This window comes from Poromitra crassiceps (assembly GCF_964638095.1).
Source record: "Poromitra crassiceps genome assembly, chromosome: 27".
Taxonomy (NCBI): domain Eukaryota; kingdom Metazoa; phylum Chordata; class Actinopteri; order Beryciformes; family Melamphaidae; genus Poromitra; species Poromitra crassiceps.
In genome coordinates this window covers 8832211-8852498 of record NC_139650.1, presented here as the reverse complement: position 1 = coordinate 8852498, position 20288 = coordinate 8832211, and the positions used below count along the sequence as shown (strand labels likewise).

At 44.3% G+C, this 20288-nt stretch overlaps 1 protein-coding gene and 1 long non-coding RNA gene across 2 annotated transcripts in view; one reads left to right on the top strand and one right to left on the bottom strand.

Moving 5' to 3' along the window:
* plekha6 (pleckstrin homology domain containing, family A member 6) overlaps nucleotides 1-12572 on the top strand; it is a 106334-nt gene extending 93762 nt beyond the window's left edge. The window contains exons 22-24 of the mRNA XM_083662017.1: nucleotides 206-354; nucleotides 2509-2619; nucleotides 9462-12572. Of these exons, the coding sequence (XP_083518143.1) occupies nucleotides 206-354; nucleotides 2509-2609 (250 nt within the window). The 3' untranslated portion in view covers nucleotides 2610-2619; nucleotides 9462-12572. The remainder of the gene's footprint in view (nucleotides 1-205; nucleotides 355-2508; nucleotides 2620-9461) is intronic.
* Nucleotides 12573-12580: 8 nt separating this feature from the next.
* Nucleotides 12581-14884, bottom strand: LOC310799435. The gene is made up of 3 exons (XR_014553815.1): nucleotides 13063-14884; nucleotides 12987-13024; nucleotides 12581-12954 (listed from the first exon to the last, which is right to left on the bottom strand). It is a non-coding gene; the product is annotated as an uncharacterized lncRNA (long non-coding RNA).
* Nucleotides 14885-20288: the final 5404 nt, after the last annotated feature.

Here is a 20288-nt window from a genome sequence, read left to right as displayed (position 1 = left end):
TGACATCATGACATTATGACATCATGACGTTGAGTCTGACCACATGAGACTACCTATCTTCTAATGCAACGGCTCACAACTCATTACATATGTGTGTCCCATGTTAAATTAGTTCAAAGCTACACAAGTAATATTCTTCATGTAGGCTAAAAACATGTCTCCTCCTGCATCCACCCCCTCCTCCTCCCCCCACCCCCCCACCCAGTCTACAGAATGTGGTGCCCCTGTTGGACGGCCCAGTGGATGGAGGTAGCCAGGCCAACTCAGAGCAGCAGCTACAGGAACAGGAGAAGCGCATCGAGATGTCCTGCGCCCTGGCTGCAGAGGCGTCGCGCCGCAGCCGACTTCTCTCCGGTGAGGCCGCCCTCCACAATTTTAAATCTAGCATAATGGTGGTACCTGTACATCTAGGTTTGTGGTTGTAAACTTAGTTTAATCTATCAAAGGTGGTACTTGTACATCTAGGTTTGTGGTTGTAAACTTAGTTTAATCTATCATAAAGGTGGTACTTGTACATCTAGGTTTGTGGTTGTAAACTTAGTTTAATCTATCATAAAGGTGGTACTTACTTGTACATCTAGGCTTGTGGTTGTAAACTTAGTTTTAAAGGTGGTACTCACTTGTACATCTAGGTTTGTGGTTGTAAACTTAGTTTAATCTATCATAAAAGTGGTACTTGTACATCTAGGTGTGTGGTTGTAAACTTAGTTTAATCTATCATAAAGGTGGTACTTGTCCATCTACGTTTGTGGTTGTAAACTTAGGTTAATCTATCATAAAGGTGGTACTTACTTGTTACGTCTAGGTTTGTGGTTATAAACTTAGTTTAATCTACAGTATCATAAAGGTGGTACTTGTTACATCTAGGTTTGTGGTTGTAAACTTAGTTTAATCTATCATAAAGGTGGTACTTACCGTACTTGTTACATCTAGGTTTGTGGTTGTAAACTTAGTTTAATCTATCATAAAGGTGGTACTTGTCATCTAGGTTTATGGTTGTAAACTTAGGTTAATCTATCATAAAGGTGGTACTTGTTACATCTAGGTTTGTGGTTGTAAACTGAGTTTAATCTATCATAAAGGTGGTACTTACTTGTACATCTAGGTTTGTGGTTATAAACTTAGTTTAATCTATCATAAATGTGGTACTTGTTGTTGTTACATCTAGGTTTGTGGTTGTAAACTTAGTTTAATCTATCATAAAGGTGGTACTTACTTGTACATCTAGGTTTGTGGTTATACACTTAGTTTAATCTATCATAAATGTGGTACTTACATCTAGGTTTGTGGTTGTAAACTTAGTTTAATCTATCATAAAGGTGGTACTTGTTACATCTAGGTTTATGGTTGTAAACTTAGTTTAATCTATCATAAAAGTGGTACTTACTTGTACATCTAGGTTTGTGGTTATAAACTTAGTTTAATCTATCATAAATGTGGTACTTGTCCATCTAGGTTTATGGTTGTAAACTTAGTTTACTCTATCATAAAGGTGGTACTTGTACATCTAGGCGTGTGGTTGTAAACTTAGTTTAATCTATCATAAAGGTGGTACTTACTTGTACATCTAGGTTTGTGGTTATAAACTTAGGTCCATGCTTACAGGCTGGTACGATCAGCTCTGTGCTTACAGGCTGGTACGATCAGCTCTGTGCTTGCAGGCTGGTACGATCAGCTCTGTGCTTACAGGCTGGTACGATCAGCTCTGTGCTTGCAGGCTGGTACGATCAGCTCTGTGGTTGCAGGCTGGTACGATCAGCTCTGTGCTTACAGGCTGGTACAATCAGCTCTGCTTGCAAACTCTGTTTTGCAAGTTTGTAGATTGAGTTCTGTGCTTCCAGTTAAAATTTTACCAGCTGTGAGGCAAAAAATAAAACAAATAAAACAAATCTAAATCTATTTGTTTTTGTTACAAACCACAGTTTACAAAACGTTGCCATGTATGTACTTCAGCGTCACTGTCCCCGAGGGTACATCAGTGTTGCGGCCAGGTCAAAACATAGAACGCGCAGAAACACACTGGACTTAGGTATTAAAAACACATTCAGCATGTTTCTTAGAAATCTAATTAACAAGCAACATAATGTTTGATTTTCTTTTAAAGGGGAAAACGAGTATAGGCAAGTAGCCATCAAAAACTGGTTTCTAAACTTGGAATGGCTTAACCAGAAACAACTGCAACTCTCCCTCCGCCCCCTTTTTTTTTTTCAAGGGAAACTGTTTTCTGTTTCAGTAGCAATTAAGACAAAGAAGGTGTGTGTGTGTGTGTGTGTGTGTGTGTGTGTGTGTGTGTGTGTGTGTGTGTGTGTGTGTGTGTGTGTGTGTGTGTGTGTGTGTGTGTGTGTGTGTGTGTGTGTGTGTGTGTGTGTGGGGGTGGGGGGGGGGGGGGGGCAGTGGAATGCTTAGGAGTACCTCACCTTACCTCTCCCTTTTTTGGCTCACTTATTGTTTTGCTTGCCATTTCCCTTGTGTTCATACTCCTCCCAACTCCCCCCCATCCCACTCCAGCCCAGTGCGCCCCCAGTCCCCCCACCTCCCCGACCAGCCTGGCCCCTCCCCCTTCCTCTGCTGACTTCCCCAACTCCGCCCACCACGTCATGAAGGTGTGAGGCCGGCAAGGTGAGTCTCCGTTCACCACACCTCCATCCTCCCACTTACCTCGCACTGCTTGGTTTGGTTTTCACTCCCTCTGAGTTTGGTTTAGTGCAGAACTGGTGGCATTATGGCTTTTTCAAGATTAATACCCATATTTTCTGGGTTGTCGAAGCTGCTCATCACCCCTTTGTTGTGCCAGTACTTTACATTTGACCATTTTCCTGACCCAAAAATGTATAGATGGTTTTAACTTGACAACAATAACAACCGTCACAACCCACCTGAATATCCGGTTTACTTCCTGTATACATAGCTGATACATAGATAACGTTAACATATTAACGTTAGGCCGTGTCTCCGACGGACACAGTAACAAGGTGGCCTATTTCGGTCTTTATGTCTTGTAGTAGTTAGTAGTTGTTGTTGTTGTTGTTGATAGTTACCATGACAACCACCCCTGTCGGAAAGACGTGCACACGCTGGGTAGTAGGAAGCGTTGTTGTCTGGTCGGGAGCTAGCCTGAGAGGCTAATAAAAGCTACATGTTACAGAGTAAGCTGACTATCAGTACGTCATTGCACGCATAGGCCTATCTTTACATTTAAACGTATAGCAAAAAATATATATAGAAATAGAAGTAGGCTATGTCAGTGTTTTCCCCTGAACAGCTGAGAAAGTGGACACTGTAAATAGTGAGCACTGTGAAGCTGATACAATTCAGGTGGCGGTAATGCAACATTTAAGGATGCCAACCGCCATAAAACACAGAAGAAGAAGGTGAGAAAAAGGAAGTGCTGCAGGGTTGCAGCTGGTGAAAACTGTCTATAGTCTAATAATGTATAAAAGTATTTTTTTCAAGATTACATCACCCCTCATCCCGACTGTCGAGTTCCATACAGGCAGGCACGCGCGCACGCACACACACCCACCCATACACACACGCACACACACACACACACACACACACACACACACACGCACACGCACACACACACACCCACCCATACACACGCACGCACGCACGCACACACACACCCGCCCAAACACGCACGCGCGCATGCACACACACACACACACACACACACAAATGGAACAAAGCAACCATGGACATAATGCATGCTGTTATGTGTACGAGCGCGCTCCTATTGTTATTAGTGGCCGGGCCAGCGAAGCCATTATATATCATTATATATCATTATATATCATTATATATCATATATATACATTATATATACATTATATATCATTATATATCATTATATATCATTATATATCATTTGCCATAGAGAGCCGCAGTAACGAGTCCGGAAATCATCGATGCTAACAGCCCTGGTTCAACACAGTTTTCGCCTATGGGAGTTTTGAATGGGTTTTTGGCGCGATGCTTCTAATAAGCTCTCTGGGCAACGCTGGCTTAATCAAACGCGAACCAGATGGTAGTAACATCATCTTCACACATGAAGACCACTTTTATGAGTTTTGAAGCTTTTATGTGCCGTTAAAAGGGTGGCTAGCTAGCAAACGGCTAAATGAGACTACACTTTTGAGTCGATGGGGATATATACGTCAATAACGTCACCACTTCAAAGGGCGAACACGGAAATTCTCTTTCCCTCACCTGGTTCAGCCCCGTTCAGCCCGGGGTAATCAGTGCACACATCAACAACAGTCCAGGTTGAGTGCTGACGTGACGTGGAAGCCTATGCGACAGTGTGTAGTTCTGCATTAGCTTAGCTCGAGCATTTTACTTCTAGGGCTCGCATTTACGCTTCAAAACTCATGAAAGTGGTCCTCATGTGTGAAGATTATCCGACGGAACTCTGGTTCGCGTTTGATTAATCTTGCGTTGCCCAGAGACCTTATTTGAAGCATCGCGGCAAAAACCCATTCAAAAATCCCATAGACAGAAACAGTGTTGAACCAGGAAGTTTGGGACTTCCGCATTCAGCCTACAAAAATACGTCATCCCTGCGGCTCTCTATTATTCTTCATCCTCCCGGGAAGTTCGACTTCCCATGGATGAAAACTAACCAAACTTTGCACAAAGGTCCAGTCCCATGCCAAATGTCTTTGACACAAATTTGGGGCCAATAGTCCTAACGGTGGCACGACAGCGACCGTCTAAAGTTTAAAACTTAAAAAATTCATAAAAAATCAGGCATACGTGCTACGGCTTTGCAACTTTCACCGAAATGTGCGCCTAAATGAGGGGAAACTTTTGTACAATGCAACCTATGGCCAATTATGAAGTTTAAAGACCGCAAAACTGCAAAAACTGCAAAAACGAATTAAACCCTACTCCTCCCACATTTTTTCTTCAAACGACACCAAACTTCAGTATCTGCATCGTTAGACTGTTCTACACAAAAGTATCAAACCAGATTTTCGATCGGTCAAAAATTTAGCCCACAGTGCATCAAAACGTTGAATTCTGGCCCCGTGTATAGCTTAAAGGGGGACTAACCCCCTAGATATGTATTAGAACAGTGATTTGAAAATACCTATGGAAAAAACCAAGAAATGACATATACTCTTGTCTATACTAGACTCTTTGGCTGTGTTAAGTCAAGATTTTTTTTCGGAAATCGACGCCATTACAGTTTGCCTACTGCCTCAAAAATAATTTATTTGAGAGGGGCGATATCTTTATAAATATCAACAATTAGCCAACGCTGGTGGCCTGTATGGAAACAGAAAATCCTGAAATGGTTGATAGTTATATCAATTTGGCCATTCAGTGGCGAACTAGAAATTTAATTATTTTTGTCCCATTTTGTCCCATGTGTGTGTGCGTGGCTTGCATGTGGCTTGTCTAAACTTACGTTAAGAGCCTCGCTGCTCGCAGCACACAGCACACAGTGAGGACAAACCTCTCGCTCTGGGGTAACACAATGCGAGATTTCTCCACGTAATTCCCTGTCAGGGAAGGCAGGAGGCAGCGCAGAGCTCTTCTCCTCCTCACACTGTTCCCATGCGAATCCCCCCGAGCAGCACACACACACAGACAGAGCCAGTCGCTCTGCTCTGCTGACTTGATTTCCATAAAAGTTGGCGTTGCTTGTACACAGTGATGATATTAGCCGATATGTTTAGAGAAGCTTTGTCACATTGTCACGTCGTAGTATAGCGTTATATTTTACATGTCCGCTAAACTGCGACGAGATTTGTTTGCTGAAATGTCAGACTGTTGAAAGCCCCCGCCTCTCACTGCTGGTGTGTGCTGCTGCCGCGCGCCCCCGCGGGTGCATGAGAGAGCAGACTGGCCGAGAGAAGTGCTTCTGAAGTCGGACTGATAGCCGCGGAAATGTCAGACTGTGCTCTCTGTGCTCTGAGCACAGAGCTGCTGCTGCTGCTGCTGCGCGCGCGCCCGGAGCTTGGTGCTAGTGCATGAGGTTACAGTACGACTCTCTCCCGCCCGCTCCCGCCTGGCTGGGCTGGAGACAGTGCTTCCAACTCGGACTGATAATATAAACATCATCATTCGAGCTTATCCAGGTAAGATATTAATAAAGTAGTGACACATTCAGCAGGAAACTAACTATAATTAAGACATGTGCCAACTTTGACGACGTTTGGTTCAGTATTTTAAGAGCAAACTTCAATAGGAATAGGCTTGGAGTTCTGAGGAGCCGAAAGGGTACAGGGGGGGTAGGGGAGTAATTATCTTGAAATCCCATAGTCTTTGGGGACAACCTGACGTCAGGTTGTACCAAATCTCCCATTCATTTGAGAAAAAAAAAAAAAGCAGTGTTGGCCCCTTAGAGGGCGCTTATGCCAGATATGCTGCTGAAAAATGATACAAATGGTAAAATGGCAACAGTTTGGTGTCAAATGTGGAAATTCTGACCAGAATTCTTCACACATCACCCCCAAAGTCATATATATTGGTTAAAAGCTGAAAAAAAGTGTTTTGGAGGTTAGTTACACTTTAATTACCTTAATTACCTTTGGCAATTAGGTTGTATTTGTGATGTCATCAGTCAGTCAAGCAATTGTGATGCCATCACTAATGTCACTCGAGCAATTGTGATGTCATAATATTTTTTTTCCCCATTGACTTGCATGGGGTTTCGAAAAATCTTGCAGTAAATTAGCTGTAATTCAGAAACCATAACAGCTACAGCTACGAAACTTGGTAGGGAGGTGCACAGAGGGGCCTTTTATTCTACACGAAAGAATTACACAAATTGAGCAGATGGTGGAGCTATAACAGCCCTCTTTACATTCTGGTCCATAACTTCTGAACCGTATGGTCTATCATCAAACTTCTTTTTTCCCTGGATTCCTTGGGTCCTTCCGCATCTACTCATCTAGGCCATGCCCATTTCCGTCTGACTAGATTTCCCGCCATTTTGAATTTGGTCCAAAACAGTTTTTTTGCGATTCCCCCTTGAAATTTTGTCCAGTCTTCACCAAACCAAAGCACACATCATGTGATGAGTGTCCTGCACAACACTGTTTCGTGGTATTTGAAAAAAGCACACCGTTGCGATATAATCGACTTCCAAACTTCTGTGGGTGGGGCCAATTTCACAAGAATCACCATAACTCTAGAACACAACGTGCGATCCTAACCAACCTTGGTCCAGGTGTGGAAGGATGTACTCTGAGCCTATAGGATAAATATTGTGTCATTTCGCCTTTAGGGGGCACTATAGCAGCATTCAGTACCTGTACCTTCTAAATTGTTTTATTTTGAAGGGCGGCAGGAAGTGCTGATTCATTGTCATTATGGCCAACCTTCCTTCTTGTATTGACACTTGACACTTCTGAGCTGATTTCAAGGCTCAAGGCTCAAGGCTCAAAGCCTTGAGACTTGCCCGGCCACGACCCATTGCTGCGCAGCAGCTATAATTATTATTGTTATTCCAGAAATAAGAAATACATGTCGTTTCTCGAAAATGAAGGGATGTGTCATGGCTGTGGACTGTTGCCTTGTTTCTTATTGTCTAGGTTTTTCTATTTCTTTGTATTTGGGATTCCTTGTCTAGGTCATCTAGTTCTATGTGTCCTTGTCAGTTCATTGTTGCGTGTGTCTGTTCACTGTGAACAGCTCATGCTTTTGATTTCTTCCTTTGTCTGGAAAATACACAAATACACCAATAATCCACAATAAGTGAAGCTCCTGTCTCTGTATCGCTGTCTGCATTTTGGATCCTGACCGCACCACCACCACAGTGACAGGATGAGGCCTTTCAAGTTATTATGGATTATGGATAGTCAAGAATATTTCGTCCATGACCCCCCCCCCCCCAGTAATCATGCTATCGCTCTCTTGCACAATTTATTCCTATAAAATGTATTTAATCCAGTTAATGCAGTCATTCTTCTTTTCCATGGGTCAATGGGCTGCAAAATTGTTGGAATGACGAAAATACATTGAAACTCTTTGCCTGCCATTATCAAATGTCATTTCCGAGACAATGCTTCCCAGCCAATCACATGACTCCACGGCAATCGGCGTTTACACTGTCATAATGATAGGTGGCGCTCTTACTCGTCTTGTGAAATAGGACAGCACTTCCAGAGTTACAAAGAAGCGATGGTGACGGTCCAGCAAAACCAGGAAGCAGAGGAAAAGCAACAATAGCAAAAGCAGGGCTTCCTGCTGTCAATCAAAGCTGAAGGATCTATTTTCATCAGGCGCTGCAAACGTACACAAGTCACTTCTCCTCTCTGGTCGTTTAGTCATCCAGTTCGTGACAGTTCACCAGGTAGATTAGCTCCAGACCTCCAGACGTGGACAACCAGTGGGGTGAATCTGCCTCACGCATCGGTGTTCCAGTGAAAGCTGTGACCACCAGAGACGCGTTTGGCCGGAAGGGAAACCAAATCATATGGGCTGCATAGTTTGGTCTAACACCAGTCAGTCACCCCCCCTCAGAGACCTTTGATTCGGATTCAGGACCCGTGAACATGACTTATCATTTCTGTCAACTTGTCGCTTGGTCCATAGATGCTACATAGCGATGTTGGTGGAGATTGGTCAAACAGGCTAGGAGGAGATGCCAAAAATGTGTTTTCCAAAACTTTCAAAACATCTCAAAAAATGTTCCAGGTGGACCTCGAGGGTCCTTGAGGCAAATTTGTAGAGCAGAGTCAGCTGAACACGCGGAAAAAAAGTTTCTGGCAAATCGGACAAACAGCATAAAAGTGATGGCCTTTCAAAGTTAGATTTTTTGGGGGGAAGTGGATCCTATCAAAAATGGATAGCTACATGTGAACATTTATCATTTGGTTTGTAGGCTATGTTGCAACAGACATAGCCGTAGCTCGTTGCAGTTCCTGCCAATGAAGTTAATTCGTCTCAAAATGGCTTACATCAGGGGTTTTCAAAGTCTCAGACAAAGCTTGGAAAAAATAGCACAACTGTGTTATTTGATCCCATCAACTCTCAACTTAAGCCAAGATGGCCTGATATTGATGTTTGACATCATTTCAGACTGCACCAAATACATTAAAAAAAAGTCTGACTGAAGGCATTTATTAGTTTCTGACTCTGGGAAAGTGGGAAAAACTGTCAAATTTCCCCAATCTACTGTATCTCTGAACTATCGCTTTAACCAAATTACACACATTTAGGCTGTTCTTTGGATAACTAATATAATATTCTTTTTTCATTTCCATTCACTGGGCCTCCCCTCCAACTGTTTGGAGCCTCCCTGGAGAGGTCCACCTCCCACTTTGAAAATCTCTGCCTTACATAGTTCTCTCCTGTGGTTGTAAACAGTAGTTATGTGTCACACAAACAACAGGGAATGATCTGAAATGATGTCCTGAAGTCTCTCTCATCACTCTGTACCCTGTCCCTGTCCCTCTCTGTCTCTGTCCCTCTCTGTCTCTGTCCCTCTCTGTCTCTGTCTCTAGCTCAGGCCCTGGCTGCTGTTAAGTTTGATGGAGCACCTTTCTGAGGATTCACTGGACATGACCCCAGACACATGGCGTTTGCTTTTTTTTTTTTATCACCTAAACCAGTAGGACAAAAAGCACCGCAAGTTGTCAAAGGAGGTTCCCTGGAGGCCTGGGAGATAGAAAGACTAAAAGTTAACTTCCCTCAACCCCAAGAGGGCACTATCCCATTGCCACCTTCACGTTCCTGCAGATGATTTACAGTAGAGTGTAACCTCTTTGGAGTCATCCAACCCACGACCCCCTGTGTGTGTGTGTGTGTGTGTGCTCAGTGGCACATCTGAAGCTACTGAACTAACCTGGAGAGGAGGTCTCCAGATCTCTTACCAGCTTCAAGTTGTGACACAGCACTTCTGTCTCATTTTAGCTCAGGACCCTACAGTATCTACAAAAAGAGAGATCACTGATGGACTACCAAGATGTTTCGCACGATGACAAAGAAGTCCTCGAACTGACGGTTTGGACGGTGAGTTTGTGAGACTCACAGCAAGGATGGACAAGGAAGAGAGCTGCAGGGATAGACGGAAGAGAGAGAGAGAGAGTGCGTTCTGGAAGAGGCCAGAGGAATATCATAGATGTTCAGAAGTAAACAACAACAAGTTCGATTAAACCAAGAAGAGGCTTGAAACCATAAAGAGGATGTGACCTCTTGACTTCAAGCCCTAGGAGAAGGCTCCTTTGAAAGAACCACAAAGTATCGTATTATCGTCATCGCCATATCGACCCGCGCCGACAAGAGAATTGGCTAACGGTGTTACCCTGTAAGGGCTTACGGTTCATTCACCTGGACGGAGGATTGGGCATTTCTCCCACACCTACTGGTCGTTTTGACACTTTTACACTATGACCCTCTCACCCCTTAACGAGCTGAGGACACCCTCTCACCCCTTAACGAGCCGAGGACACCCCCTCACCCCTTAACGAGCCGAGGACACCCCCTCACCCCTTAACGAGCCGAGGACACCTTGTGAACTCACTGTGACGCCTATCTCCGCCCCGCCCCCTCCATCCTCTCCACTGTGCCCACTCTACACATAGTGCTTTTTCCACACGTGTGTGTAGCTGTGTGTCGGCCTGAAGTTACGCAATCACCTCACTAAACACACCACTGTTTCCAAGTCCTGGATTTGGTTTAACAGACCGTTCAGGTTTAGCATCCAATCCGTCGGACTTAAGCATAGTGCTCAAGACATGACTTCAGTGATTGCCTAGAGTCTAGAGACGTATAGGTAAAGTGTGTTGAAGATTCATTCGTGAACGGTACATTGTATGTGGAATGATGTCAGCGAAAATAGAAGTGACCTTAGACGTGCATGTCTGCTAGTTTGAAAACACTAGTCTGTGTAAAGATTGGCCAGCGGCTACTGATGCAGTCATTTGCTAGGAGTTATATATTGGAAAATGCTATCATGTAGCATTACACCAACATTTCATCATATCATGCAGTGCCATAAGTCTGAACCATGTTTTTAATATTTTGTGATGAATGGACTAGGGGTGTCAACGGTTACAAAAATGTTCTAAACGTGTCCCTGGGACCTTCTGCCAGCGTGTAACCGTTTAGCTGTTGTTGTTTTTTACCGCATTTGAGCTATAACCGCTAGAGGACGCTCACGATTCAAATACCTCCCAAACCCATAGATTCATACAGTAGTTGGTACCAGATAGATGATGGATTCATCTAGTTTTACTCCACCAAACGCGACTTTTTAACGGAGACTGCACCTTTTCTCTGCCTGAGGAAACGTACCCTCGATGGTAAAGAAGCAGCATTAGGATACAGCAGCAATTGGATACAAGTGGCTGACGTTAGCTCCATCCGTTTACAACAGTGGTTTTTGTTACAACGTTAGCAAGTAAATTACTTTACATAACAGCTACATTACCATCTTCAGCGAATCCCAGCTGCTGGGTGATCTGAAGCCATATATTGTCCTTCATTTCGTTGTTGAGGTAGGCTAGTCCTCGCGGTGGTTGTCCTACAAAATTGGAGAGAAACCAAATTGATGAGCCGGGGGTTCCCCCATTTTAGCAGCAAGCTACGCGAGCTCATGGAGGCATGACAGCTGTAAACAAAGGATTTCGTTGGTCAAATGTATTTTCCCCGTGTGTGAACACTTTAGTGTAACGTTAAAGTTATCATCTGTAGCATACAGGCATTATCACATCGAAACAGTTTATTTTTTGATGAGAAATGAATGATTGCGAGTCCAAAATACAGTAAAGTCATTGTCAAAACTTGATTTAAAAGGGGGGAAAAAGACGTGAAATTGGTTATTGATCTTTCTAAACGGATATGATTTAGTGTCCGGTTATCCATGTACACGTTTACACGGTGACACCCCTAGAATGGACATATTAGTAACATGAGATGTACATGTACAGTAATGAGTTGGAATCTGGAGGAAAGCAAACTGGTTCACCCCACTGCCCACACCCCAAATGATGAATATATCAGATCAGGCTTGCTGAGTGAAAACACACATCTCACTTATGATATGTTAAAAAAAAATGTACAAACCTAAGATGGTTTTTGTCCCTACCCAGTTCTTCTTCTATTTAATTACAAACAAAGTGGAAGCATAAATCATATCAATCACCAGGATTTCTCCCAGGAAACACCTGTAGTGCGCCTTAAGAATGACAAATGGGAGAGCTTTCATGAACCGGCTATATAGATTGAATTACAATTATGTTTTATCAATCGCTCATAGAGAGTTAGTCTGTTTTATCAATCGCTCACGTGAACTCACATTCTGTTTCATTCTGTGGGACTGCCTGGGCTCCAGCTCTGGTTGGGCGCTTTCAGATTTTACAAAGGGCACTAGCCAATCAGGGACCTGCCTCATAGTTGACATTGTAACCAGCCAATCACCGCTGGCAAAACAGTAATGGCTGCCTCCCGCCTCGAGCAGTAACATCAACATCGAGTTTAAACAGCCATGAAGTGCAGTTATTGCAGAAATAGACTCAATAACAACAATTAAAGAAGAACATGAGTATGCGACAGTTTTAACCAGACTAAATCGAGAGTAGCAAAATGGTAGCAAAACATGTATCAGCATTACATAAAATTGGCTAAGTGGGTGGGTGGGTGGCGGCAGTAGTGTCTGTCACGATTGTGATGTCATCAGTGATGTCACTTGAGCAATTGTGATGTCATCAGTGATGTCACTCAAGCAAATAGCTGAGGCTATAAGTGGTGGGCTCTATGAATGGAGTGTGTGTTAGCGCACGAGATTCCTAGTCTATTATGAAAATGTTGCACATTATTACTATGATAAGTGATGGTGATTACAGTAGCGCTAAGAGTTCTGCAACTCTTTTTGCATTTGTCAGAATTGGCAGATGGCCAGTGGAGGCCATCCATTTCTTCCAACTGAGAGGAAAAGAGTTAGTCCAGAGGAATGTGTCCCCAGTATAGCGTTAGACCTGTCCCTGTGCGTTAGACCTGTGTGTTAGACCTGTCCCTCTGCGTTAGACCTGTCCCTGTGCGTTAGACCTGTCCCTGTGCGTTAGACCTGTCTCTGTGCGTTAGACCTGTCTCTGTGTGTTAGACCTGTCCCTGTGTTTTAGACCTGTCCCTGTGCGTTAGACCTGTCCCTCTGCGTTAGACCTGTCCCTGTGTTTTAGACCTGTCCCTGTGCGTTAGACCTGTCCCTCTGCGTTAGACCTGTCTCTGTGCGTTAGACCTGTCTCTGTGTGTTAGACCTGTCCCTGTGCGTTAGATCTGTCCCTCTGCGTTAGACCTGTCCCTGTGTTTTAGACCTGTCCCTGTGCGTTAGACCTGTCCCTCTGCGTTAGACCTGTCCCTGCCCCTCTGCGTTAGACCTGTCCCTGTGTGTTAGACCTGTCCCTGTGCGTTAGACCTGTCCCTGTGCGTTAGACCTGTCCCTGTGTGTTAGACCTGTCCCTGTGTGTTAGACCTGTCCCTGTGCGTTAGACCTGTCCCTGTGTGTTAGACCTGTCCCTGTGTGTTAGACCTGTCCCTGTGCGTTAGACCTGTCCCTCTGCGTTAGACCTGTCCCTGTGTGTTAGACCTGTCCCTGTGCGTTAGACCTGTCCCTGTGCGTTAGACCTGTCCCTGTGTGTTAGACCTGTCCCTGTGCGTTAGACCTGTCCCTGTGTGTTAGACCTGTCCCTCTGCGTTAGACCTGTCCCTGTGTGTTAGACCTGTCCCTCTGCGTTAGACCTGTCCCTCTGCGTTAGACCTGTGCCTGTGTGTTAGACCTGTCCCTGTGTGTTTTGGCCATGTCTCTTGATCAAATCTGTTTCTCAATCCCTCCACTGCCACTTCCTCCACATTTGAACTCTGTATACTATAGCCTCTGTGCATAACCCCCCCCCCCCCCCCCTCACCCCATCTGTAACTATCTGTCATCCTACCCCCCCCCCCTCCCCCCCCACACACTCATCTCATTGCAAAAGTGACCCAGAGTAAACATGTGTCTTTGTAGAAAGGTGTGTACGTACTCTGTTTCAGATACAACATGTTGGAATGGAAAGTGAACAACGTGGAACTTGTATAAGCAGTTTATGGCTCTCACAAGGCAAAAAGCAAACACAAAACCTACGTCTGAAGAGAATATTTCTATTTTTTCTTGTTTTCAGTTTTTTTTTTGAGAAAGGGAATAATATGGTTAAAAGAGGCAGTACATATTTTTTTAGAGGCATGGGTGTTCGATGATGAATATCCTGACAGGTTCGATTTTTACACTCAATTACATGTTTTGCATTTTTCACAAATACGAGAGATTATTGATGACATTTTTTTTATTTATTGCTTTTGAGAATTGTCTTGGAGGACTCGAAATATAGATATTTTTGGAGCAATTGGCATCAGATGCGTTAAGAAATGCGAAACAGCCAAAAAGCGGTGTCCAATATTTGATACTAGATGTAGCATTTATGGCTGATGAAAATAAAGGAATATTTAGAACATTGGTCAATGTACATAATCTTTCAGATTTCAATTACAGTATCTTAATATGAATCTTAACTGTTGCTACTTTGGGGGAAATACAGAAACTGCTTGAACTATGCAAAAAAATGAAAAGAAAATCACTATGCTTGCTTTAGGAAAACCTTGCAATAAAGTGAATGTATACAATACATATAATACATGTATAATATAATATGTGTTTCTCTAGATGCTTCTGGATTCCCACAGTATTTCGTATGATAAAAAACATGTCTCGCTGTTTGGAATGATTCTATAATAATTACTGCTGTTATTTTAATCATTATTGATAATGAGGATCACTGCCAAAACACTGATGCTACTGAGGTTAATTGTTCACCCTTGCTCTTTATCAATAGGCTCCTTGATGATATTCTACAGACTTTGTTCATCAAACTCTGTGTGTATGTCTGAATGAATAAAGTGGAAAAACAAAGACAGACTGGATTCCTTCTACACAAATAAAGGCCGGGGGGAAACTACATGGATTGTAGGACCTGCTAGTAACCATTCAAGACCCCCATTCTGATCTTTCTTTGGCCTGGAGACCAGTGGCTGTGGCAGACACAACTGCCACCCTTATGAGGAGGTCAAAGGTGAAACGTGTGCTCCCTATGAACAGCGCTAGCTGTGATGCCCATGCCCTGACTCAGTATACATCAGTATATATATGTATATATATATATATATATATATATTAGGGCTGTCAGCGTTAACGCGTTAATCGCGCGTTAACTCATATTCCTTTTAACGCCACTATTAAAAGGAACGGGAACGCGAGAGAGAGAAAGAGAGAAAGAGAGAGGGGGGAGAGAGCATGCACGCAGCTTCTCCTGTCTGTGGCTCGAGAGATGTAGAGGATAGCACCAATTAACTTCACAGTGCAGCCTGAGAGATGTCTATTCCCAGTAACTAGTAGCAATAATAACAAATATTACCAATGGCCAAATACTTACCCATACTAATGATAATAGCTACCCATATGAACAGTGCATCTTTGCACAAAGCTCTCAGGTTTAAGGTAGCCTACCTCGGTTTAAGGTAGATCATGCGATTAATCGCGATTAAATATTTTAATCGATTGACAGCCCTAATATATATATATATATATATATATATATATTGTATTTTGACCAGTAGAAAGCAGTACAAAGTGGTGTGCAGTGTGCTCTGAACATGAAGTGATGGAGACATCACTCCGTCTCTGCACATACTAAACTTGCGTGACAACTTCATGTTCACATGTTCACGTGTGCATTCATCTTGCAGCATTGCCTGTGTACATCATCACCATCTGTCATTATGTTCTGTAATAACTCCTTCAGCACATTCCTGTTATCACGGGCAGGATGCGAGGTTTTCCTCCCCAGCTGTGAGCTGGCAACCAGCTTCTGAGAGAGTGAACTCCTCTACGGGCGGCACGGCACGCAAACGTGAAATCGCAAATATTTCGTTCTGCATTTACAAGCCTGCAAAAACAACCTGGAAAGTTTTACGACTAGGCTTTTCAGACATCCGTTTCTATATTTAGCCCCGTCTCTATATTTAGCTCCACTGATTTTGAGTGAAGATTCAAATGAAAATGAAATTATTATTTTTTGTAAATAAGTGAGACGCTATTCTCTATAGCTCTAATTCTATGTGATTATTAGGACAATATAGGCCTATTTGCAAGCCTTGGAAATAAGTCACTGCTATTAAAACCTTTACAGTGGGCTATAATGCAGGTGAAGGGAGCAATTTTTGTCTGGGCTTCATAGTGAATTAATATGTCAATGAATAAAATATAGCCCACGGTGCATTGTCATGAAAATGTGTGACGGGGACACAAACGTCGGCTGACAATTTGACAGGTTAGCTCGAGGGTGAGGACAGATCAGAAGCAGGATATGAAATCCCACACTACGGACCTGCTGCTTCCACAACCTCCCACTGGGCCGGGTCCATTCCCGGGCTCTCATCAGCACTCTCTGGTGCTGCTTATTTGCTCTAGCTTTCACTGTCTCTGTTGGATAGAAACTCTTCCTGAGTGGGGAGACGGAGAGCGAGCCTACAGGACCAACCCAGCATACATTTCAACCTCTACTCAATGTTGGGCCCGAGGGCTGACGTTTTTCTGGACAGATTTATTTATGAATTTATTTCTTTTCAATCCTTCAAACCCACAGGTGGATTCGAACCACGGAACTCCTGATTGCGAAGCACGCAGCTTAACCAATCTACCACTATAGGGGCTTAGTGAGTTTCATAGTGGAGTGGCGGCTGCATGCTTCGCAATCAGAAGTTTCCGTGTGGTTCGATTCCACCTCTGGGTTTTTAGCGATGTCTCTCCCAGATAAACTCTCAAATCAGCCTGTCAGATCTACCCTTGAATCAACCGACGTCGATTGGCACCGATAACGTCGACACGTCGAGGAAGTGTTTGCTGGGAACTCATGAAGTTATTGCATCAGACACTGTGACCATGACACCATTAAAATACAGTGTATGACCTGCTCATGACTGTGCAAGCCAGGAGACCAGTTATGAAAGCAGCCAAGCCAACATGCACGCACGCACCCTCACACACGCACGCACACACACACACACACACCGTCACACACACACACCGTCACACACACATGCACGCACCGTCAAACACACACGCACACACACACGCACGGTCACACATGCACACACACACACGCACGCACCCTCACACATGCACACACACATGCACACGCATGAACGCACCCTCACACACGCACACACACGCACACACACACACACACACACACACAGTATTAATCAATTGTTTGACCACATTTTTTGACACCATCAACCATTCCATCCTCATCCCTTCGCTCCCTTGGTATTTCCGGGACTGTCCTCTCCTGGCTCACCTCCTACCTCTCCGACAGACATCAATACATCTCCATAAACCATTGCCAATCCTCCACCGCCCCAGTCACTCATGGTGTCCCCCAAGGTTCAGTACTCGGCCCCCTCCTCTTCATCCTGTACATACTTCGGTCAAATTCTCCGTCACCATGGCCTCCGTTTCCACTGTTACGCAGATGACACCCAACTCTACCTCTCCTCCAAGACCATCACCTCATCCACCCACTCTACCCTCGCCACCTGCCTTACAGACATAAAAATGTGGATGCAACAAAACTTTCTCCAACTCAACTGCAACAAATCTGAAATTCTACTCATCGGCCCAAACTCCCTCACCCGATCCGCTCAGACTTTCTCTCTCGACATTGATGGCTCCATCGTCACCCCCTCCACCCACGTCCGCAACCTTGGAATCATCCTTGACCCCACCCTCTCATTCCTTCCCCATGTCAACCACATCACCAAAACTGCATTCTTTCACCTCAGGAACATTGCCCGCCTCCGTCCCTCCCTGTCCCCTTCCGCTGCCGAAACCCTCATCCACGCCCTCATCACTTCAAGACTCGACTCCTGTAACAGCATCCTCTACGGCTCACCAAACAACATTCTCAATAAACTGCAATATGTCCAGAACTCCGCTGCTCGCCTGCTCACCTCCACCCGTCGCCGAGATCACATGACCCCTGTCCTTCACAAACTCCACTGGCTCCCAGACAGTCAAACACCGGATAGATTGAAGAGATCTGAGGCACTCAAGAAGGTAGTATGTTAAAAAAGCCTTTATTCTTAGTTGGCTATCATTTACAGAAAGTTAAAAACATTGCCTACGCGTTTCAGCCTCACGGCCTTCATCACGACAAGTCTGAAATTCAGTCTGAAATTCAGACTTGCACCAGAAGGATACCTTTCCACACCCAAGTATAGCACTCCATGCAATCTGCTTTTTCTTTTTTTCTTTTTTTTAATGTTTTTTTTCTCGATTTTTTTATCCCATTTTTATCCCCCGTTTTAGTGCTCATTTGAATTACTCAATCCTGGTTGCTACTCCATCCTCTGCCGATCTGGGGAGAGCCGAGACTGATTCCATGCATCCTCCGAGACATGGGCAGTCAAGTCAGCCACTTCTTTTCACCTGCCCGAGGAAGCTTCACCGGTAGGACATAGCACGTGGGAGGTTCACGCTATTCCAACCAGTTCCCCTCCCTCTGAACAGGCGCCCTTAACGATCAGAGGAGGAACCATATAAGCAACCAGGATGTTGCATGTTTTTGTGAAGGGGGTTCCTATATGAAGGAGACCCCCGGGAGGCACGGGGAGAACATGCAAACTCCACACAGAAAGGCCATTTTGCCGACCCCACCGTACCTCCTCTAATCTGCTTTTTCTATTGGCACCGTAACCCCGGCGTTGCGTTTCAGATTTTTTGCTGTTCATCTGTCATTTATGTGATTAATTAGGTAGTTAATTCTGAACAATGCTGTTCATGCTACATACCAAATTACCCGGCTGAATCTTGCGCATCGAACCATGTCTTCCTTTTTCAGATCAGATCAACACAGCAGAAGTTATAGCTGTCTTTGTACAAAGACAAAGACAACATTTCAGATTATTTGGCTTTTTCAAATGGCTTTTTATAATGGCTTTTTGGAAATCCGCCTAGGTATCTCCCTACAAAAACCAGTGCCAAATACTCATGTTTTGGTATTTTTTCATCTTCTTTGAGTTGGGATGTGGCTGTGGCTATGTCTCCATTGGGTTTCTAGCCATAAATACAACAACCACAGGTAACTGTTTACACTCTAAAAGTGTTTTTTATTCTAGGCGAGAATCAACCACTGTGTTTGAGCTGGTGTTGCTCAGGGTCAGTAACACATAGAGTCATTCTGACACTTGGAACAGAAACTTCAAAGTCTTACCTTTCAGAAAAGGTCAGGCAGTTAGTTGTCTGTAACCCTAGCGGTTCAGCCACAGTAAGCATTTGAGTTTGGGTATGTCGTTTTCACCATTTTCTTCAGAAATAGGTGGCTTTAGAAGAGGTTTTAAACACCGGATAGACTTCAAAATACTACTCACCACCTACAAAGACCTCAACGACCTGGCCCCTCCCTACCTCCTCCTCCTCCGCCACACCCCTACCCGTCGCCTCAGGTCCACTGACACTAACAGCTTGATAACCCCGGAGGACCAAGCTCCGGACCTGCAGGGGCCGACAGGGCCTTTTCAGTTGCTGCAACCTCCCTCTGGAACGCCCTCCCCACCCACATCCGCCAGGTAACTACTCTATAAACAGGCCCTCAAGACCCACCTCTTCAAACTCGCTTTCACCTGCTAATCATCCTCCCCCTCCATCATTACAACTCATCAATTTTTAATTTATTATTATTATTATTAATTTTCTCAACATGTCTCCATTTGGCATGTGTGAACCACCCAACCCCAGCGTACCCGTCTAATGGACTGTGTGAGCACTTTCATCATTCATGAAAGCCGTCCTTCGGGCCAGCCTCACGAGCAGTGGATGGGTGGACCAGCTTCCGTGGGTCATGCTCGGCCTGCGGACCACCCCCAAGGAAGATCTTCTGGGGGGCTGCGCTAGGTGTGGGGTGTGTGTGTGTGTGTGTGTGTGTTGGGGAGGGAGGGGGGGGGGGGCAATTGCAATTGCTTTCCAATTTGTTTTTACAAAACAATTTCTTACAAGATTTTTCTTACAGTATTTATTTATTTATTTGTTTATTTACATTACACATGCTAGCCATGTGTTCTGGCCACCCAACGGTGTGCCTTGATCGCTCACTCACTCACTCACTCAGCACCAAAAATTCCCATCTGTAGAGCTGGCACCACAAATCTAGGAGCAACTAACAATAACAACTGCTCAACCGCTTAGAAAAAACGCTTTCGATTGTTTGGATACTTTCACAATATCACAACTCTTTTATAATCAG